We start from the raw sequence: 24,156 nt of genomic DNA, 5'->3' as shown, positions 1-24,156 counted from the left end.
CTCCCATAAGATTGTCAGTTGACTTTTCAGCAGAAACTTTGCAGGACAGAAGAGAGTGGCATGATATATTCAAAGTGATGAAAGGAAAAAACCTACAACCAAGAATACTTTACCCCACAAGGCTACCATTCGAATTTGAAAGAGAGAGCAAGAGTTTTACAGGCAAGCAAAAGCTAAAATTGTTCAGCACCACTAAACAGGCTTTACAACAAATGTTACAGGGACTTCCCTAAGCATAAAAGAAAAGACCACAACTAGAAATATGAAAATTATGAAAGGAAAAATCTCATTGGTAAAAGCAAACATACAGTAAAGGTAGTAGATCAACCACTTGTAAAGCTAGTAGGAAACTTGAAAGACAAGTAGTACATTATCTATATCCACAATACGTGGTTAAGGAATACACAAAAGAAAAAGATGTAAAATATGATATCAAAAAACATTAAATGTGGGCAGGGGAAGGCAGGAATAAAAACTGTGGAGTTGTTAGAATGTGTTCAAACTTGAGATCAACTTAAAATAATTATACACACACACACAACCCACCCTTACACCTATAGGAACTAGAAAAAGAAGAACAAAGCCCGAAATTAGTAGAAGGAAAGAAATGATAAACATCAGAGCAGAAATAGGTGAAATAGACACTTAAAACAATAGAAAAGATCAATGAAACTAAGAGCTGTTTCTTTGAAAAGATAAACAAATTGATAAACATTTAGCCAGACTCATCAAGAAAAAAGAGAGAGGACCCAAATGAATAAAATCAGAAATGAAAAAAGAGATGTTACAGCCAACACCATAGAAGTCAAAGGATCAAAAGGGATTACTGCAAACAACTATATGTGAGTAAATGGACAACCTAGAAGAAATGGATAAATTCCTAGAAAATTTCAGTCTCCCAAGACTAAATTAGGAAGAAATAGAAAGTATTAATAAACCAATTACCAGTAATGGAGTTGAATCAAGATTGATCAAAAAACTTCCAACAAACAAAAGTCCAGGACCAGATGGCTTCACAGGTGGATTTTGTAAAATATTTAAAGAAGAGTTAATGCCTATGCTTCTCAAACTATTCCAAAAAATTGAAGAAGGAACAATTCTGAACTCATTCTACAAGGCCAACATCACCCCCAATTCCAAAACCAGACAAAGACACCACAGAAAGAGAAACTTACAGGCTGAGATCATTGATGAGATACAAAAATCCTTAACAAAATATTAGCAAACCGAATCCAACAGTACATTAAAAGGATCATATACCATGATCAAGTAGATGCAAGAATAGTTCAATATTTGCAAATCAATCAATGTGATACACCACATTAACAAAACAAAGGATAAAAATCATATGATCATCTCAATAGTTGCAGAAAAAGCTTATGACAAAATTCTATATTCATTTATAATAAAACTCTCAACTAAGTGGGTGTAGAGGAGACATACCTCAACATAACAAAGGCCATAAGATATCACAGACCAACAGCTAACATAATACTCAACCGTGAAAAGCTGAAAGCTTTTCCTCTAAGGTCAGGAAGAAGACAAAGATGCCCAGTCCCACCACTTTTATTCAACATGGTATTGAAAGTCCTAGCCACAGCAACCAAAAGTTGTTAAGAGACTAAATCCTAAGAGTTTTCATCACAAGGAAAATTTTTTTTCCTTTTTTAAAAATTTTGTCTGTATATGAGATGATGGAAGTTCACTAAACTTATTGTGGTAACCATTTCATGATGTGTGTAAGTCAGATCATTGTGCCTTAAACTTATACAGTGCTATATGTCAATTATATCTCAATCGGGACTTCTCTGGTGGTCCAGTGGTAAAGAATCCGCCTTACAATGCAGGGGACGCGGGTTCAATCCCTGGTCAGGGAACCGGGATCCCACATGACGCGGGGCAACTAGGCCTGCACGCCACAACTACTGAGCTCATGTGCCTCAGCTAGAGAGCCCACGTGCTGCAAACTACAGAGCCCACATGCTCTGGAACCCGCACGCCACAACTACAGAGCCCACACGCTCTGGAGCCTGTAGGCCACAACTAGAGAGAAATCTGCGCACCGCAACGAAAGATCCCATATGCCTCAACGAAGATCCCGCATGCCTCAGCGAAGATCCGACATGCTGCAACTAAGACCCGATGCAACCAAAAACAAATAAAGTAATAGATCTTTTAAAAAATTGTATCTCAATAAAACTGGAAGAAGATAAAACAATGTATAAATTATATTTTTAAAAAGATATATGCTTAAGGATAAAAGTGGGAAAGGAATGCATAAAATGAAAATGTGTCTGTGTGAAAAAAATATGAAAGCAGGTTGAAAAACCTCTTCAAGGTCACTTATTACAATGAAAATAGAGAGCTTTCTGTTTTCAATTCTTTCATGAATTGAAAGGGACATTCTGGTGCATATGTGTATTTTATATGACATGCCAATAACTGTTAACATACAGGACACCCCAGAATGGTTTCTGCCCCATCAGTGGATTCAAAGATGCTTTGTCAGCTACTCTACTGAATGCCAGAATTAAAGCTTTCCTTACTGTCAGAAAGAGGGGGACTCTTGGTTAAAGGAGCTGGCTACCTCCTGCTGATAGGATACTATTTCCTGACAGAATTCTATGATTTCAGTGAGTTTGTATAAATTTATTTCTTTTTTCAGGTACCCCAGTTATGAATTTATTAGTGATAACTCTATCTCTTGGTCAGCTGGACTACATAATCGATACACAGAAAATTCACTTCGAGGTGTGATCCTGGATATACACTTTCTCTCCCAGGCAGACTTCCTAGTGTGTACTTTTTCATCCCAGGTAAGCATTTTTAAGTGATCAATGCTCTTTGGTTATATTGGGTCAGGAAGTTCTTGGATTTTTAAAAAATGTTAGTTTTCATGACTCAGGTACAATTTTTTTAATATTGGGGAATGATCCCTTTTGTGAAAGAATGGGAAGATTCCAGAAAACATAGCTCTTTGAGTGCACTGAATATTTAATTGTTTGCAAGCAATTGTTGAATACATCTCTACTGAAGCCAGCTACTGGGGTTGTTTAAAGTACTTGGCTTATTCACAGCATTTAACAGAAACAGCAAGTAATTAAGTTTACTTAATACTTTCTGATTTTGCATACATTCAGTATGTAGCCAGGGTCCATCCATTTCTACACATCAGTGCGCTGATACTGAGAGGCTTAAATGCTCAGCATTTTGCCTCACTTGATTGCTTTATAGAAAATAAGAAAGAGTAAATGTAATTCCTCTTTCAAGTCCTTTTAACATTTCTACCAAGCAAGAAACTGTACATTATATTTAAGCAATACCATATTATAATCATTCTTTGAGTTTATTGTTATAGATAATTAATATGTTGTTGGCTTGGTGTGTGTGTTTTTATGAGTGCTCCAGTCAGCCTTATATGCCCAGTGGAACATCAGCATAGAAAGATTTATTGTGGATTTTATTCAGCTGTCTCATTTATGTGCATATTATTGGTTAGTTTTTTCAACAAGCTGTTAAATGATTGTTTGTGCTCAGACCTATACTAGGTGTAGATGGCATTTCAAAGGAGATCGAAGATACAGCTCTTACCCTGGTCTAGAATCTAGTGAGCAAAATATCCACATGAAATAACCAGAGAATAATTACAAAGAAATATAAACCATGTAAGATAAAAATATGCCTGAAAGCTTAGAAGAAGCAGAGAAAAGAAAGTGTGAAAAGGAAAGCCACATCATTTACATGGGAATATACTACAGAGACTATAAAGAAATGGACAGTTTTTTATTATGTGACAATGCACACTGTCACAATGGTATGGTGCTATGATTGTTGGAAAGATACTTATCCCAGCAAAGCCTGTATGAGTTCCTTCAATGTGGCATAAGAATACAACTTAAGACGCAAAGACAGCTACACAGAACAGGAGTCACATGGCAGCAGTCCTCATCAGAGGGAAAACATGAAGGCATTATAGCTGATGTTCTCCCTAATTGGGGTGAGGATCCTATCTTTGAGAAGGGGGTGGGATGGGGGGAGGAGTTGTAACTACCTAGTCCCTCTCAACTGCTTTTGAGAATCTGGCTATGTGCCTACGAGATCAACAGGTGCAAATGACACATTTTCGAATGCTTATTTTTAGAATGATTGAATCAAGAGTCACTTTCCCAGATGTACCACCTCCTCTGTAGGCCTAGATTTTAGGCCTTGCTAAAGTCTATTCCTTTAGTCCAGGGTTTCTCAACCTGGCACCGTTGGCATTTGGGGCTGGATAAGTTGTTGTGAGGTGCTGTCTTGGTCATTATAGGATGCTTAGCAGCGTCCGTGGCCAGTAGACCCTCACCTCAAGTTGTGACAGCCAACAGCGTCTCCAGACATTGCCACATGTCCCGGGTGGGGGGAGTGGGAGGGCAAAATCACCCTTGTGAGAACCATTGCTCTAGTTATAAAGCTCTAAAAGTAAATAAATATATACATGTCTAAACATTTACCAGCCTTACATGGAGGTAGACACTGAGACTTACAAGGACGTCCTCTGTGTTTTGCTTTCCTTTATCCAGCTCTCCTTAATAATACCATTAGGCTCATTCTGGAAAGAAAATCTTTTTTTTTCCCCCTTTTCAAGGATGTGCTGTAGAATTTTTGATCCTCATAGCCTCATAAGTCTAGTTTTGACTCAGAAATCAGGACCTCTGTCACTTCATGATACTGGAAACCTGTCCAGGTTTGAAGAGCATATTGTTCATACTACTTTGTTCATTTTATGCATAATATCAACCTCTGTGTCTTCTTCAGACCTCAGATCCAGAGAAATAGTTTATATGAAGAAAGCGTAGTACTGAGAGGTCTGGTTGTGTCCAAAGGAATAAGATTTGTGATTATATATTATATTGTTCCTAAAAACTCTTGGCAAGTCAAAGTTCATCCAAAATAACTCTGATCATTTAAACCAATATTTTGTGTCCCAAAATAGACTTGAATACCTCAAAACATGTTAGGGCTCAGAATAAAAGTTTAACAGTAAAAAATACCTTACATTTATATAGTGAGTAGCAGTTTGCTAAGTGTGATCACCTTCTTTATTGGTGACTAACAGCTGTAGCATTTGAGACTGTGGAATAATTCCACATTCACTGATTAATCTTTGGGCTTCCTTGCACCCCAGTTTTTTTTGTTTTTTTGTTTTCTTGGTTTTTTCTGGCTGCGTTGGGTCTTCATTGCTGCGTGCGGACTTTCTCTAGTTGCGACGAGCAGGGTCTACTCTTTGTTGCAGTGCACGGGCTTCTCATTGCGGTGGCTTCTCTAGTTGCAGAGCATGGGCTCTAGGCACACAGGCTTCAGTAGCTGTGGCACGTGGGCTCAGTAGTTGTGGTACACGGGCTTAGTTGCTCCACGGCATATAAGATCTTCCCGGACCAGGGCTTGAACCCGTGTCCCCTGCATTGGCAGGCAGATTCTTAACCACTGCGCCACCAGGGAAGTCCCGCACCCCACTATTTTTTGAAAATATTTTTAGTAAAAAGGCATTTGGTACAGTTTAATATTTTTGTGGTGTGAACGAGTTGGTTGGTGGCTTGTAGCATAAACCAAACCAAAATTGCCATAAACCAAAATCGGAATCGTTTGAAGAATGCCCCCAAAATGTCTCATCAGCAGTAGCAGTGGAGTTTGAGAAAACGTCACTGATGACATCAAAGTATCAAGCCATTGACTTCACGAGACAGAGAACAAGAATGAGGCATTGTGGGCTCTGGAGTCAGACTACCTGGGTTTAAATCCAACTTTGACCACCTAGTGACTCTGTGGTATTTGAACAAATTACTTAGCCTATCACTGACTTTTCCCTCCTCCTTGTAAAAATGGTAATAACAATAATACCTACTGCATAAAGTTTTTGTGAGGATTAAAGAGTTATTATACGTAAAGCACTGAGAATAGTACTCAGCAATATGTTAAAAGCAATGTTAGCTGCTATTATTATTTATAAAGGAATAGGTATAGGTATATCTTTGCCTGTTAGACTCAACAGTATTTATTTTAACAGCTTTTTTTCACATGGCCCCATTTCAGACTATATGATCTCACGTTTTAGAAGGAACATGAAATATGCTGTTCAAGGACTCCATTACCTCTGCTTATGGTCCTGGGTGATGCTTAGGTTCCACATAGTCATTGTGTGCATTGGATGTGTGTAACAATTCTTCATAAAGAATAATAACCAGTAACATTCGGCATATTAATTCCTGTGCCAAGGTACCACCTTAACTCTATTTTATGTAGCTTATTGAAAGAGAGCGTCACCATATAATACGAATTTTCAGAAACAAAAGCTCTTCATTCCCAAAGGGTGAGTGATAAGTAATAGTATTTGCTTTAGCAAATGCAGGTAAACTTGTGTATGTTTTGACTTTAGGGAAATTAATCTGCAGACTTTCCTGCAGAAAACAGAAGAAGACTAAAGCCTTACATCCAGAAGGGTGATACGAGAATAAAACAATGAGAACCAAATCTCAGCCCAGAATAAAACATGGACAACCAACTTTCAAACTTTGCTTGATGATAATCTCATTTCAAGAGATGGTTAGAAGGGATAAAAGTTTAGTCTCTTCTTCATAATGTTTTGACAATCCTGAAGTTTCAGTCATGTAAACTTTCTGTCTCCTGTATACTATCCTTTGAGGAGTTTTATGCTGTATGACAATAGTGAGAAAGAGTTTATCTGTTGACCATGTGCTATTGTAGACAATACTGGAAGAATGAAATGTATTGTTAGAAGGAAATTGCAAGGCCTGATTGATGTTTGAGAAACTGTAGGCACAAATGTCATGACATCTTAATCAGGATTCTTTATAAGGTTTTGGACCCATTCTTCTCAGTCTTAGGGCTTCTAATCATTCTTGGTTTTATATCCAAAGTGAGGTCTGGGAATTCTCTCTCCTTAAGTGAAAAGTTTTTAAAAGCCAAGAATATGACTCTACTCTCTAATTTTGTTACTATTGTTGCACTCAGTTTTCTGAATTCCTTCATCAGAGCTGTTTCTCATAGCCAAGTTTGTCCTAAAAGCCTCATAAATTGAAGAAAACAATCTTCAGGATTTAGCCTGAAAATTAGAGGCAATATTAACACTTTTCAACAGCATCAAGTAAGTTTTGAAAGCTATGCAGTGCATCGCATTCCAAACTATTCTACCAAATACTCTAATCTTGTTCTGTGTTACTGGAAGCTGCCTATGCCCTAAGCATCTACTATGTCATTTATGTTACTTTCATATTTAATGAAACCATCTAAAATCTGAAGCAAAGGGAATTGGAGTTTCAATTCCAGCAGTTGACAGCTCACTCAGTTGTAGATGGGCAAAATATCAGAAAGGTTTTCTTTTTTAAAATATTGTTCATCAAGTTTTAGAATCAGGTTTTATAACTCTGGAATCTGATTTACAAAAATGGTTTGTAGATGTCCACTTTAAAGACTATGGGTAATCAACATTTTTTAAGGAACAGTCAACATTGTTCAGTAGTTTCTCAATCATTAAAATCACCATAGGACAAAATTTCTTTTTTTTCCCCCTGAGACACTTCCCTTTGTGGCACTTAATATGACATTCTCCTGGCATTCTCTGTTGTTTCATTCCAAATCCACACACAACACAACTGGCCTCATCACGTTTTGAATCAGATTTTGGAAAGCCCAGAGGGAGAAACCAGATACTACATTCATCTTATTCTAGACAGATGACTCTCGATAGGAATTTCCACTGAGGTATGGTTCATGAAACGACAGTGGATACTGTTCTCTCATTGAATAGCAAAACAAAGCAGTTTACAGTAAAAGTGCACAGATATCCCAGCCTCACGCAGTGAGACAAGAGCCCACTTCCAACTTCTCACACTAGGAGATCCTTCTGGCCCTGTCAATTTTGACAAAAAAACCAAGATCCCATCTGCTCTGAGAAAGCTTTGGAGGCTCATGCAAAGCTCAGCTGGTTGTTACTCAGGGATAAAATTCAAACTAATGGACCTTCCTCCACTTTTCAATTTTTTTTTTTTTTTAAATACAGTCATATCTATGTTTTATCCTTTGGCAGGATTTTTGCTCTTACTCATTACCGTGTGCTTAGTAGTGTTCCAAAAATGATATAGTGCCACGTCAACAGCAAATGAAATAAAACATATGTGTGGCCAGGCACTGCTTTGCAAACCATAGACTACCCCTGTCAATCATGCTACCTGTCAGGTATCAAACCTGAGTATTGACATCAACTGAAAGACCTCATTTACCTGTCACGTGATTTGGATTTGTTAAGCCCAGAGAGGAAGCCTAGGGTGATTAAATGCAAACGTTGACACTATAGTAATCTTTCTAGCCCTTTGCAGTAAATTGCCCCATGGTTAATATAGAGAAAAATTTTTAATTACTCAGAATGTTATATATGGATCTTAAGGATTAAATATCACCAGTGGACTTGCATCTCCACTGCTGGACTGGTATTATGCCTGGAGCCGTATTCATGCAGAAGGTACTTACTGAGCGGCTACTCTGTGGCAGGCACTGTTCTAGGTACTTATCCTTACAACCTAAGGCAGTTCAGTGTATGGTGTAGAGACAGAGAGTTCTAATTACATTTCTGTCATTTACTAGCTCCTTTATTCATTTTTTATTTTTTTGGAAATTAATCTTTCTTTGGCATAGTTTCTTCAGCTGTAAAATATAAATAATAACAGTAACCAACTCATAGGGTTGTTGTGAGAGTTAAATGAGTTGAGAGGAAGCATGTGTGCAAGCGCAGCTATTAGAACAGTGCTCAGTAAGCTCAGCTGCTCTCATTATTGCCATTATTATGAGAAGGAGAAAGGGTCTTATATTGGTCCACTCTGTGTCTGAAAGTTCTACCATTCGTAATTTCTTTGGCTTAAGAAAGTACATGTGTTATCCAGTGGCCTAATACATCAACAACTTTGATACCAAAACATAAACTGATTATTAGGATTACCCCAAAAGAAAGCACGTCCCTAAGGGTGTTTTTATGAGAGTGAGAAGTTTATTAATGAAAGGAGGAAACACATTAGGGTTCATTGCCACGGTGGGCATTGTGGTCATCCGAAAGACAGTACAAGGTCTTGCATCCCTGGCTAGGGATAATTGAAAAGTGGGTGGGGGGGCCCTGAATATAAGACTCTCAGGTTTTCCCAAGGCCAGCCTTGGCCTTAAGTTATATCTTTCCACTATTAAAATGTGAACATGGAGGATAGGATCTGCAAGAAAAAATATGCTTAGCAGTTAACAAGCATACACAGACTGCCTGGGTTCAAAACCTGAATATGCCACTTAATAGTACTGTAACCTTGAGCATATTCCTTAACTGACCTTTGACATCCATAAAACGAGCATGATAAAATTTTATGGGGCTACTGACAATTAAATTAGACCTAGAAACAACGTCTGACAGAAAAAACTCAGTAAATATTAGCCTCTATCATTGTTATGGTACTTTGCTATTATTGGAACTGCTTTGTTTTAATTATTTAGTTTCTTTCCAAAGGCTTAACTTGATTTTGCTTGTGCTGTGTGGGCCTTTGGCTGAATTTGAAGTTCAAGTTCCAAATCTTTTTTAGCCTCATTTTGTTATAGTTTCAGTATTCTACCAGTGATCTCAATCGTACCAATATAAAATTAGTTTGTTGATGAAGTAGCAAATTTGAAAGAAAAGTTATTTTCTTGGTTCCATGTCTAGTTGAAATTCTAGCACTAGAATTTGGGCAGATCTCCTTGTATTTTAGTCCCTATCTGCAAAATTAAAAATACTATCTAAACTTAGTTTCATTTACAAATTACATATAGCATGTGAAAACCGCCGCTCGGGTTCCTAAAATTCAGACTTTTTAAGGAGTTAAGTTGATGATTAACCTAATCAGATTCCATTTGCTTATAACATTTAAGAATTCAGTTTTTGATATCATGAATGCCAAAATTTTAAAGAACTGCTGGGTAATCCTAAATTGCTCCACTGAGCAGATTAACAATTACTATTAGTATCATTTTAAATATGTGCAAAAGTATTGGTGTAGGGACAATAAAACTTCATTAACGGAGGTAACTACAACTGGAGATGTAGGAAAATTTGACCTGAGTTGAGTCCTGTGTTCACAGTGTATAATGGAAGAATTTTCTAAGCAAAATGATAATATTCTCTCTTTGGTCTTCACCTATTCTTAGAAAAGTTTCTGAAACCCATTTACTCTATAATGAATATATTTGTTAATTGCTTAAAATGTTATACCTCCATTAAGATAGTTATAGTTTAACTATCACCAAGTATGAAGCTCAAGGAATGAAGCTCAGATTGTGGAATTCCAGCTGCCATCCAGTGGGAATGGTAGGTATTTTTTGGACAGAGGAATCTTTTAAGTAGCCTTAAGTGCATCAGGTAGATGCCTTGTCCCCAAAGGCTAGTTCATCTTATTTCAGTCTAGATGCTACTGTCTACACATCACACACATCACACTTTAGAACAGAAGTGGCAGATATATTTTAGCTCATTTGGCAATAGTTGATTGTCAGTAATTACGTGAATTTCGGTTGAGAAGAGTTCTGAGACCAAGTCCAAATTAGCAGAAAAGAGTATGTGATTTATTAACACTGAATGAAGGAAAGGGAGCAGCAGCATTTGTGTAAAGTATTTATAATCCTGATTCTAATCCTGAACCTTGAATTCACCAAGGGCATAGACTGTGTCTTACTCATTATTGTACCACTAGTGCCCAACATGGAACACTCTGTGGCTCTTAATAAATTTTTATTAAAATTAAAATTTTATATTTTAATAAATATGAATTTATGAATTCATATTCATAAAATACTTTGCACTATATATACACATACGTTTTTCTCTGAGAGATCTTAATTGTAATTATCTTTTATGTTAAAAAAAAATGATACAAGCACAGAAATGAAGAATGACTTGTACCATCATCTGAGAGCAAATGGACTGAAAACCTGTGACTAGAATCCACTGCTTCTCGTTCTCTCGGTCCTGGTCCTAGTCTAGTCCTGGTCTCTTTGGCCAACAGCTTTCGGATTGCTATGAAGGAGACCTTACACATGCTAACCAATTTTTTTTCATACTTTCCCAAGGTCTGTCGAGTTGCTTATGAAATCATGCAAACACTGCATCCCGATGCCTCTGCAAACTTCCATTCTTTGGATGACATCTACTATTTTGGAGGCCAAAATGCCCACAACCAGATTGCCATTTATCCTCACCAACCTCGAACTGCAGATGAAATCCCCATGGAACCTGGAGATATCATTGGTGTGGCTGGAAATCATTGGGATGGCTATTCTAAAGGTGTCAACAGAAAACTGGGAAGGACGGGCCTATATCCCTCCTACAAAGTTCGAGAGAAGATAGAAACAGTCAAGTACCCCACATATCCTGAGGCTGAGAAATAAAGCTTAGATGGACGAGAAAGACAACCAAACTCAGTTCAAACCGTTTGAGCCAAACAGTAGATGAAGAAGGCCCCAACCTAACAACTCATGGTTAAATGAGTCAACACCCTCGTCGCCAGGAGCAGCTGGGATCTGACAGATGCTTCATTGGTGGAATTCCTCTTTAACAAGGGCTACCGTGCCCTCAAAACCATGCACAGTCCGATAATGTACTCACGTATAACATACAAACAGGTTGTTTTCTACTTTACCCGTTCTTTCAAGATTATGTCCCCATGAAACAAACACTGCCACATTGTGTAATTTAAGTGACACAGACATTTTGTGTGAGACTTCAAACATGGTGCCTATATCTGAGAGACCTATGTGACCTAATGAGATGACTCAAGTAGCTCCCTCCTGTGGGGAGCTTGATTCTTAGCCAGTGGTGGTATTGTAACCACTGAATTCACTCCAATCAGCAGATTCAGAATGAGAATGGATGTTTTTGTCTGGAATTTTTTTTTGAGTAATTGTACCAGTTCATCCACCTCATCATTAATAAGTGAAGGATACAACAGAAAATAAAATATTCATACTCCATTAGGAACTTTTGTAAAACAATACCATGAACAGCTTCTTTAGTACTCAATGTTTCCGGACATTCTCTTTGATAACAAAAAATAAATTTTAAAAACAGGAATTTTGTAAAGTTTCTAGAATTTTATATCATTAGATGATGATGCGGCCAGCTTTATAGTGGAAAATGTTGATAAAAAGAAGAGTTTTATAGTTCTTCTGCTTTACTTTTTTATTTTTTTTTTCTGTTTCAGATTGAGTGGCTTAGCTCAGAGAGTCATTGGTCCATTTTAACACTGAAAACTGAGTTTAGTTGGTGCACATTACAGAGTTGCTCAGAACAATCTTAGGGAAATTTTATTTTATTATTTTGGACATTGTTTATTTGATTTAATTGAATCAAATAATCATACTCCTCACTGCCAGAGGAACTATCCCCTCCACTTCCAAGCTAACAATTTCAGGCTTGTTCTTTCTTCTTGTGGCTATTGTCACTTTTTGTGAGTTGAGACCTGTTGTTTTATCCAGGAAATGATTTGTGCCCTTTCCTATCATGTCCTGCTTTTGAGAGTACCAGGAATCTGTGGGGTTGGGAAACTGGCTCTGTTTCCTTTTTTTAAAATATTTATTTATTTATTTATTTACTTTGGGCAGCATTGGGTCTTCATTGCTGCGCACAGGCTGTCTCTATTTGTGGCGAGCGGGGGCTACTCTTTGTTGCGGTACACAGGCTTCTCATTGCAGTGGCTTCTCTTGTTGCGGAGCACAGGCTCCAGGTGCACGGGCTTCAGTAGTTGTGGCGCGCAGGCTCAATAGTTGTGGCTCGAGGGCTCTAGAGCGCAGGCTCAGTTGTTGTGGTGCACGGGCTTAGTTGCTTCCTGGCATGTGGGATCTTCCCAGACCAGGGCTCGAACCCATGTCCCCTGCACTGGCAGGTGGATTCTTAACCACTGCGCCATGAGGGAGGTCCCTGGCTCTGTTTCTGAAGTATGCATCTCATACTACATAGAGTTTGGTGAACAAAGGAGAGAGGAACCAGTATGAGACCCAAAATGGACTTGGGATTAACTCTTCCAAATACTTCCTTTTAGTAATTCCACATCAGAATCACTTTGGAAGACAAGATTTTGATGCTCTTTCTGCTTTCTCTCTAAACATCACTCTTCTCCTTATAAGAACACTTCCTCTTTTCTGTAGCCTGCCTCTTTTAGATGCCTGGTAGGAGTATTTCATAGCATTGTTTTACCTTCTGAAAGAAAAATTTGATCCATGTAGGAACCAGTAGCAGGCCTGGTATTAAATATCAGGAATCCTAGACAGAAAAGCCCTGTCCTTCACATCATCTCTAAATGAAAATACCTGTATGTGAAATATCCCCACCAAACTTCCCTATATTCTTTCTACCTCTCCATTCAGGTCTCCCAGAACTAACCATCTAGTGTCAGTAAGTAATTTTCAATTTAGTTTTGGTACAAATAAGTCGTTTGAAACAAAAATCTCCAACTAAGCAGAGGTACTTTTGAATATGAGTTATTTTCTAATTCTCATCTCACTTGTCATCAGAACATCAGTAACCATGGGTTTTTATTTTCTCTGCTGAGATTTCCTGTTTTTATTCATTACAAGCATGTTTTCCTTTACTTTTTTGATCATTATAATAAATGCTTTAAAATCCTTTTCTGCTAAATCTAATATCTGAATCATCTCAAAGGTGGTCTCTATTTGTCTCTTCTCTAGAAAAAGAATCACATTTTTCTGGTTATTCAAATGTTGAGTAAATTTAGATTGTATGTTATAAATGTTAATGTTGTGGATTCTGTTATATTCCTCTGAAGAGTGCTGATGTTTTTGTCTGTGTTAGCAGGCGTTTAACTTCATTGAACTCAAACTGTAAGCTGCATCTTGGGCAACAGTGCAAATCCCAATTATTTTATCTTTAGCTGGAGCCTGCCCCACACATATATGGTTCAGGAGTCAGCTAGAGATTTGGGTAGATTTTACACACAGAATTTGGAGCTCTCTTTCTTTGCCTTTCTATCTTCTGAGATTTCCATCTTCACTTTCCAGCACTGTGGTTGCTCTGATTCTGTGGTGTCCTCTGTTTCTTCAACCAGAAAGACAGCAGTTTTCTATCAGCCTAAAAGCCATAAAAATGGGAAACTCACCTTGTACCCTTCCCTTCTAAGTTTCAGCCTCTTTCCAGAATTCGCCTGCTTTTTTTGTTCAGTATCCAATGGCTTTGGGTAGCTTTTTTGTATTTTGTCAAAAGTTGATCATTGTTATCCATTGGAAGATCTGTTCAGTAGGTGCTTAAACTCTGTCATACAGGAAGTGAAACTCTGAAGCAGAGAGTTAAAATGAAAAAGTATGGTGGGGGAGGGAGGGGTCTCTGTTTAGATTCTGACCTTAATAGCTAAGCAGCCAGTGGCTTTAAGCAGGAAGGAAAAATGAAGAACTAACCAAATTGTTAAACCTGCAGGTGTGAAGGGCTAATGAATACTGCTGACCATTTGCTTCTGAAAAGCTTTTCTGAGCCTCTTTTTTGCAAATCGTCAGGTACATGCTATACAGCCTGCCTTGTTGGGAGGACTGACATTTCTTCACCACTGTTATACTTTCGCCATGAGGGCCTGGTACTTTAACACCCTACATGGTTTTGAATTGCGTGTAAAACTCTACATGGTTTTGAATTGTGCGACCAGTGCTAGATTAGGAAGATTTGGGTCTTTTCCTTGTTACAAGACCCATTTGTGAAAGAGCCTTACCTAGAAAGCAAAGTTATTAGCCTGGGCTCATTGAATGTGGATACCAGCATCGTGCATACTAATGACAAAACAGTTACAAAAGTTCTTTCTGGTCCTATCACTCAAGTCTGATTTAGTGCTGAGCTGAACTTAAAGAGTTCATGCCTGTTGTCAAAGGGCTCGCAGCTCTAATCCAGGGTTTCTTTGTGTCCCAGGTGAATGAGACTAGTTGCTTCCCTCTCTGAGCTTTATTTTTTTTCTATCATATAGAGCCTAACCTGTTTCCTGGGTTCCCTCTTTAGAAAGTTGAGAACATGAATGGCCTCAGCTTCCGAGGGGCTTGATAGTTAAAAAAGAAAAAGCACATCTAAAAAACTATCTCATAGAGTGATTGTCATCATCTTTAGCTAGAGAGACTGTAATCACTGTATATTCAGTAAGCAGGAAAAGTACTGGAGTCTAAATGGTGCCTCTAGAAGAATCTCCTCTGCCTCAATGAGAATAAATCTCTCTTACTTAAGGTGCAATAGACATGTCCTCTTTGACCATAACCAACCACCTGATTTTTCATTTGTGCTCCTGGGAGGCCGTGCAATAGCCAGGATCAGTAGTCTCATATAGAATAGATGTGTGGCTTAGGGGTTGACGAATTTGGAGACTGGGCTTTAACACCCTAATTTATGCCAGATACAGATTCTAGGGAATTTTTTAAGTGCCGTGCCCAGAAGGAAGCACAAAGGAGAATTTGCCTCTATACTTACTGGTTCCTGATGGCAGTCTCCCTTTTGGAAAAATGGAGGGAGCTGTTCCAGGATCCTTGGAAGGGCAGAGGCAGGCCGTGGCAAGCTCTTTGGCTTCAACTTTCATTGATACTATGCATGTTTCAGCACTTGCCCCCCGACAGTGCATTCACTTTTGGTTCTTTATACAAGTCAGAAGCTCTGACTCTGAGTACTTGCTCAGCTGTTCAACCTTGGCATCTGCAGTCCAGTTCAGTTGCCACCTGCTTTCTCCTCTCCTTATTCTTCTTTTTTTTTTTTTAATATTACATATTTTTTAACATCTTTATTAGAGTATAATTGCTTTACAATGTTGTGTTAGTTTCTGCTGTATAACAAAGTAAATCAGCTATATGTATACATATATCCCCATATCCCCTCCCTCTTGTGTCTCCCTCCCACCCTCCCTATCCCACCCCTCTAGGTGGTCACAAAGCACCAAGCTGATCTCCTTGTGCTATGCGGCTGCTTCCCACTAGCTATCTGTTTTACATTTGGTAGTGTATATATGTCAATGCTGCTCTCTCATTTCGTCCCAGCTTACCCTTTCCCATCCCCATCCCTGTGTCCTCAAATCCATTCTCTACGTCTGCATCTTTATTCCTGTCCTGCCACTAGGTTCATGAGAACCATTTTATTTTATTTTTTTTAGAGTCCATATATATGTGTTAGCATACGGTATTTGTTTTTCTCTTTCTGACTTACTTCACTCTGTATGACAGACTCTAGGTCCATCCACTTCACTACAAATAACTCAATTTCATTTCTTTTTATGGCTGAGTAATATTCCATTGTATATATGTGCCACATCTTCTTTACCCATTCATCTGGCAATGGACACCTAGGTTGCTTCCATGTCCTGGCTACTGTAAATAGAGCTGCAGTGAACATTGTGGTGCATGATTCTTTTTGAATTATGGTTTTCTCAGGGAATACCCCCAGTAGTGGGATTGCTGGGTCATATGGTAGTTCTATTTTTAGTTGTTTAAGGAACCTCCATACTGTTCTCCATAGTGGCTGTATCAATTTACATTCCCACCAACAGTGCAAGAGGGTTCCCTTTTCTCCACACCCTCTCTAGCATTTATTGTTTGTAGATTTTTTGATGGTGGCCATTCTGACCACTGTGAGGTGATACCTCACTGTAGTTTTGATTTTCATTTCTCTGATGATTAGTGATGTTGAGCATCCTTTCATGTGTTTGTTGGCAATCTGTATATCTTCTTTGGAGAAATGTCTATTTAGATCTTCTGCCCATTTTTGGATTGGGTTGTTTCTTTTTTTGATATTGAGCTGTGTGAGCTGCTTATATATTTTGGAGATTAATCCTTTGTCAGTTGCTTCGTTTGCAGATATTTTCTCCCATTCTGAGGGTTGTCTTTTTGTCTTGTTTATGGTTTCCTTTTCTGTGCAAAAGCTTTTAAGTTTCATTAGGTCCCATTTGTTTATTTTTGTTTTTATTTCCATTTCTCTAGGAAGTGGGTCAAAAAGAACCTTGCTGTGATTTATGTCAAAGAGTGTTCTTCCTATGTATTCCTCTAAGTTTTATACTGTCTGGCCTTACATTTAGGTCTTTAATCCATTTTGAGTTTATTTTCATGTATGGTGTTAGGAAGTGTTGTAATTTCATTCTTTTACATGTAGCTGTCCAGTTTTCCCAGCACCACTTATTGAAAAGGCTGGCTTTTCTCCACTGTATATTCTTGAATCCTTTATCAAAGATAAGGTGACCATATGTGCATGGGTTTATCTCTGGGCTTTCTGTCCTGTTCCATTGATCTATCTTTCTCTTTTTGTGCCAGTACCATACTGTCTTGATTACTGTAGCTTTGTAGTACAGTCTGATGTCAGGGAGCCTGATTCCTCCAGTTCCGTTTTTGTTTCTCAAGATTGCTTTGGCTATTCGGGGTCTTTTGTGTTTCCATAAAAATTGTGAAATTTTTTGTTCTAATTCTGTGAAAAATGCCATTGGTAGTTTGATAGGGATTGCATTGAATCTGTAGATTGCTTTGGGTAGTATAGTCATTTTCAGAATGTTGATTCTTCCAATCCAAGAACATGGTATATCTCTCCATCTGTTGGTATCATCTTTAATTTCTTTCATCAGTGTCTTATAGTTTTCTGCATACAGGTCTTTTGTCTCCTTAGGTAGGTTTATTCCTAGGTATTTTATTCTTTTTGTTGCAATGGTAAATGGCAGTGTTTCCTTAATTTCCCTTTCAGATTTTTCATCATTAGTGTATAGGAATGCAAGAGATTTCTGTGCATTAATTTTATATCCTGCTATTTTACCAAATTCATTGATTAGCTCTAGTAGTTTTCTGGCAGCCTCTTTAGGATTCTCTATGTACAGTATCATGTCATCTGCAAACACTGACAGCTTTACTTCTTCTTTTCCGATTTGGATTCCTTTTATTTCTTTTTCTTCTCTAACTGCTGTGGCTAAAACATCCAAAACTATGTTGAATAATAGTGATGAGAGTGGGCATCCTTGTCTTCTTCCTGATATTAGAGGAAATGCTTTCATTTTTTCACCATTGAGAACGATGTTGGCTGTGGGTTTGTCATATATGGCCCTTATTATGTTGAGATAAGTTCCCTCTATGCATGCTTTCTGGAGAGTTTTTATCATAAATGGGTGTTGAATTTTGTTGAAAGCTTTCTCTGCATCTATTGAGATGATCATATGGTTTTTATCCTTCAGTTTGTTAATATGGTGTATCGCAATGATTGATTTGCGTATATTGAAGAATCCTTGCATTCCTGGGATAAACCCCACTTGATCATGGTGTATGATCCTTATAATGTGCTGTTGGATTTTGTTTACTAGTATTTTGTTGAGGATTTTTGCATCTATGTTCATCAGTGATATTGGTCTGTAGTTTTCTTTTTTTGTGACATCTTTGTCTGGTTTTGATATCGGTGATGGTGGCCTCGTAGAATGAGTTTGGGAGTGTTCCTCCCTCTGCTATATTCTGGAAGAGTTTGAGAAGGGTAGGTGTTAGCTCTTCTCTAAATGTTTGATAGAATTCGCCTGTGAAGCCATCTGGTCCTGGGCTTTTGTTTGTTGGAAGATTTTTAATCACAGTTTCAATTTCAGTCTTGTGATTGGTCTGTTTATATTTTCTATTTCTTCCTGATTCAGTCTCAGAAGGTTGTGCTTTTCTAAGAATTTGTCCATTTCTTCCAGGTTGTCCATTGTATTGGCGTATAGTTGCTTGCAGTAATCCCTCATGATTCTTTGTATTTCTGCAGGGTCAGGTGTTACTTCTCCTTTTTCTTTCTAATTCTGTTGATTTGAGTCTTCTCCCTTTTTTTCTTGATGAGTCTGGCTAAAGGTTTATCAATTTTATTTATCTTCTCAAAGAACCAGCTTTTAGTTTTACTGATCTTTACTGTTGTTTCCTTTATTTATTTCTGATCTTTTTTTTTTTGTTTATTTGATATGTTTCTTGTTTCTTGAGGCAGGATTGTATTGCTATAAACTTCCCTCTTAGAACTGCTTTTGCTGCATCCCATAGGTTTTGGGTCGTCGTGTTTTCATTGTCATTTGTTTCTAGGCATTTTTTTATTTCCTCCTTGATTTCTTCAGTTATGATCTCTTGGTTATTTAGTAGCGTATTGTTTAGCCTCCGTCTTTGTATTTTTTTACAGTTTTTTTCCTGTAATTGATATCTAGTCTCATAGCTTTGTGGTCGGAAAAGATACTTGATACGATTTCAATTTTCTTAAATTTACCAAGGCTTGACTTGTGACCCAAGATATGATGTATCCTGGAGAATGTTCCATGAGCACTTGAGAAGAAAGCGTATTCTGTTGTTTTTGGATGGAATGTCCTATAAATATCAATTAAGTCCATCTTGTTTAATGTGTCATTTAAAGCTTGTGTTTCCTTATTTATTTTCATTTTGGATGATCTGTTCATTGGTGAAAGTGGGGTGTTAAAGTCCCCTACTATGATTGTGTTACTGTCGATTTCCCCTTTTATGGCTATTTGCATTTGCCTTATGTATTGAGGTGCTCCTATGTTGGGTGCATAAATATTTACAATTGTTATATCTTCTTCTTGGATTGATGCCTTGATCATTATGTAGTGTCCTTCTTTGTCTCTTATAATAGTCTTTATTTTAAAGTCCATTTTGTCTGATATGAGAATTGCTACTCCAGCTTTCTTTTGATTTCCATTTGCATGGAATATCTTTTTCCATCCCCTTACTTTCAGTCTGTATGTGTCCCTAGGTCTGAAATGGGTCTCTTGTAGACAGCATATATAAGGGCCTTGTTTTTGTATCCATTCAGCCAGTCTGTGTCTTTTGTTTGGAGCATTTAATCCATTTACATTTAAGGTAATTATCGATATGTATGTTCCTATTGCCATTTTCTTAATTGTTTTGGGGTTTTTTTTGTAGTCCTTTCCTTCACTTGTGTTTCCTGCTTAGAGAAGTTCCTTTAGCATTTGTTGTAAAGCTGGTTTGGTGGTGCTGAATTCTCTTAACTTTTGCTTGTCTGTAAAGCTTTTGATTTCTCTGTTGAATCTGAATGAGATCCTTGCTGAGTAGAGTAATCTTGGTTGTAGGTTCTTCCCTTTCATCACTTTAAATATGTCCTGCCACTCCCTTCTGGCTTGTAGCGTTTCTGCTGAAAGATCAGCTGTTAACCTTATGGGGATTCCCTTGTATGTTATTTGTTGCTTTTCCCTGCTGCTTTTAATATTTTTTCTTTGTATTTAGTTTTTGATAGTTTGATTAATATGTGTCTTGGTGTGTTTCTCCTTGGATTTATCCTGTATGGGACTCTGTGCTTCCTGGACTTAATTGACCATTTCCTTTCCCATGTTAGGGACGTTTTCAATTATAATCTCTTCAAATATTTTCTCAGACCCTTTCTTTTTCTCTTCTTCTTCTGGGACCCCTATAATTCACATGTTGATGCGCTTACTGTTGTCCCAGAGGTCTCTGAGACTGTCCTCAATTCTTTTCATTCTTTTTTCTTTATTCTGCTTTGCAGTAGTTGTTTCCACTATTTTATCTTCCAGGTCACTTATCCGTTCTTCTGCCTCAGTTATTCTGCTATTGATTCCTTCTCGAGAATTTTTAATTTCATTTATTGTGTTGTTCATCATTTTTTGTCTTCTAGGTCCTTGTTAAACATTTCTTGTATTTTCTCCATTCTATTTCCAAGATTTTGGGTCATCTTTGCTATCATTACTCTGAATTCTTTTTCAGGTAGACTGCCTACTTCCTCTTCATTTGTTTGGTCTGGTTGGGTTTATACCTTGCTCCTTCATCTGCTGCATATTTCTCTGTCTTCCCATTTTGCTTAACTTACTGTGTTTGGGGTCTCCTTTTCACAGCCTGCAGGTTCGTAGTTCCCATTGTTTTTGATGTCTGCCCCCAGAGGGTAAGGTTGGTTCAGTGGCTTGTGTAGGCTTCCTCGTGGAGGGGACTGGTGCCTGTGTTCTGGTGTGTGGGGCTGGATCTTGTCTTTCTTGTGGGCCGGGCCGTGTCCAGTGGTGTGTTTTGGGGTGTCTGTGAACTTAGTATGATTTTAGGCAGCCTCTCTGCTAATGGGTGGGGTTGTGTTCCTCTCTTGCTAGTTGTTTGGCATGGGACGTCCAGCGCTGGAACTTGCTGACCGTTGGGTGGAGCTGGGTCTTAGCATTGAGACGGAGATCTCTGGGAGAGTTCTCGCCGATTGATATTACATGGGGCCTGGAGGTCTCTGGTGGTCCAATGTCCTGAACTCGGCTCTCCCACTTCAAAGGCTCAGGCCTGACACCAGGCTGGAATACCAAGACCCTGTCAGCCACACAGCAGATGAGTGGTTTATTACCAAGGGTATTAAAGCACAGGAACCAACAGCCAGATGAAGAGATTCATAGGGTGAGGTCGAGAACAAAGAAACTTCAGTCCTCTTGGAGTTTGGAGCCCAGCACAGTGGCACATGGAGGCATTCTGCTTCACCAACCTGGAAGCTGTCTGAAACCCCTCCTTTTGGATTTTAATGGTGGCTTCACTCTCTCCTTATTCTTATAAAAGACAATCTTGATTTTGTATTTCTACAGAAAATGATCTCTTGTGAATGGTTCCTTTGTTAACTATTTCATTCTTCCTGCAGTTCCTATCCTAATTACTTACACAGACTATAGTTTTGTCATTGGCATCTCCAAGATAAAAAGGAAACTAGATATCCCCTTGGACAGTTTTAGGTAATATATTCCTGTCTCTGAAGTATAATGATGCTATGATACTGTGTATTCAGGGCCTTTTAAGCTAAAGATTTCAAATATTCTCACAAATCAGTGTCTTTATACTCAAGGGGAATGTGGCTAGGGCATCCTTTGTCAATCAGGACAGAACCTGCACTTTTTTTTAAAAGCGATGTATTGAAGGCCATGGCATAGCCATTTGGTGTTTTGGGAAGAGAGCCAGAAAGAGAGTTCAGAGCTCCTACTGACCTCCTATCATCTGTAACTGTAACCTCTCCTCCAGCATCAGTGTCCCGTGGAGGCCATTGTTCCCTAACTACCTGTGTGGGTAGAGAAAAGGCCATTAACAAAGGGAAAGCAGCATGTTTGTTCATAACCCAGCTGGGCATGAGAGCATCTGGTGGAGGCTGGGAATGTGCAGTGCTTTGTACAGAGAGCACAGATAGTTTGAACTGTGGGTGTAGTCAGCAGTCTGAGGAATGCTGGGACTTGGAGTTTCTGGCTAGACTTAACTTCCCTAGTGGATTGCAGCCCCTAAGAATTTTCTGGTCCAGCATAGGAAATGAAAGGTAGTGGGTGCAAAAGCAGAAGACCTAGTTCTCAGTTTTGTTTCTCCTTGTCATTGTTCATACAAGCCGGTAAGTCCCTGTACCTCACATTCCCTAGAGGAAAGATCAACAGTACTTACTGAAAATCACGGACTGGGGTTGAGAACACCTGGCCTTCAATTTTGACTCTGCCATTTAATGTGGACAGGTCAGATCGTTTTAGAGCTCAATTTTCTTCACCTGTGAAATGAATTGTTTAGATTTAATCAGAGTTTTCAAATGTCGTTGTCTGTTTGGGTTCCACATGTCTAAACTGGGTAGCTACTACTCAGGCTCAGCTGATTATTGTGCTAAGGACATAATGTGGCCAGATCTATGTTTTTCAAGATGAGCCAAATCTATTTTTATGCAAAATTTCAAATTTTTAAATACTGGCAGCTAATTCAAAAAATATATGACACTAAGCAGGGCAAATAAGACATCTGTGGCTACTTTTGGTCCATGGTCCGTTAGCTTACAACCGCTGGACTAGATCTAGAAAGTTCTCTAACTTCAAGATTCTGTCTCTGGAAAGGATTGGGAAGATGGGTAACAGCTGTGCAGTGCTTTCAGGTTCATATGCTGCATATGTCCCGATTCTTGGGCAGTGTCTACTCAGCTGGCTCTCATCCTGGGCTCAGAAGTAACTTAATGTGCTAAAGGACAGCTGTGCTGTGATAGCTCATATCCTGGGCCTGTCTCAGACTTGGCCTTGAGGATCGAAAGTGGCTCTGTTTCAACTGTCCTGACCACCAATCTTGATTTCTTACAGTCAGGTTCACAGACTGGTGATGACTCTACAGGCCATAAACTGAGATGACACCTTAGGGAGTTCCTGCCGTTTTTCTCCATTACATCCAAATGTCAAGATATCAGAGTATACTTCAAGTCTGTGGTTCTCAGTGTAGAGAGAGATCAGGATTCTTGGTAGTCTTTAAGAAAGCATGGTGAACTAGGAGGTCCTGAATGATTGAAAATGAGCAGATATTTCTATTTTTAAAAATAAGAAGATAGAGTACCAACATGTAGACTGATAAATTTGATAAGTTATAAGTAAGGTTTTAGACTAGATTATTAAAAAGTTAACTGTAATAACTGTGTTAGAACCAGACATACCAGACTAATCGTATTTCTGGCTTTAGAGTAGAGCATTACAGTAACAGCTAACATTATTGAGCAATTTCTATGTACCTGGAATTTCTGTGTACCTATCATTTTATTGACTGGGAAACTGAAGCTCAGAAGTCTTAAGTAACTTGCCTGTGGTGATAAAGTTAGAGGGTGATAGAGCCAGGATACAAATGCAGACTGCCTGGCTTTTAACCACTCATGGTACACTGTGTCTCTGCATACTGTCTCTAGGATTTCAGCATGGCAGTAACTGCTATTGTGGAAAAGATAGAGCAGCTGAGGCTGCATGAGCATAGGTAGTTGTATTAAGAATCAGCTGTTCATTCAAAAGGTTTGATTAACTCAAGTCTCTGCTGGTTTGCCATAGAGCTCTATCCCGACTTGTTCACATAGTTTATTAATGCTTTGAAAAAGGACAATGATGGGAACCATATGATATAGTAGTTTAAAGGATGAGTTCTCTTGTCAGTCTACTTGGGTTCAAATCCTGGGTCCTCTACCTGTTGGCACTGTGACCTTGAGCAAGTAACTTAACTTTCCTGTACCTTCACTAAACCATCAATTAAATGAAAATAATACTAATACATAACTACTTCATAAGGTTTTTGTGAGTGTTAAATAAGTTAACATATGAAAATCTCTTAGCCCATTTCCTGGCACAAAGCTCAACAAATGTGAGCTGTTATCACTATTCTTTTTGC

At 38.4% G+C, this 24,156-nt stretch overlaps 1 protein-coding gene across 5 annotated transcripts in view; it reads left to right on the top strand.

The window, feature by feature from the left end:
- FUT8 (fucosyltransferase 8) overlaps positions 1–12,130 on the top strand; it is a 311,319-nt gene extending 299,189 nt beyond the window's left edge. For all 5 annotated transcript variants that reach the window (XM_082451693.1, XM_082451690.1, XM_082451691.1 and 2 more), the window contains 2 exons: positions 2,666–2,816; positions 11,131–12,130. In XM_082451693.1, the coding sequence (XP_082307819.1) occupies positions 2,666–2,816; positions 11,131–11,448 (469 nt within the window). In that variant the 3' untranslated portion in view covers positions 11,449–12,130. The remainder of the gene's footprint in view (positions 1–2,665; positions 2,817–11,130) is intronic.
- The last annotated feature ends 12,026 nt before the right edge of the window (positions 12,131–24,156 follow it).

The sequence above is a fragment of the Balaenoptera physalus genome (assembly GCF_965194825.1).
Source record: "Balaenoptera physalus genome assembly, chromosome: 2".
NCBI classification, from domain to species: domain Eukaryota; kingdom Metazoa; phylum Chordata; class Mammalia; order Artiodactyla; family Balaenopteridae; genus Balaenoptera; species Balaenoptera physalus.
Note: the sequence above shows the minus strand (reverse complement) of the source record. Positions and strands in the feature narration are given on the sequence as shown.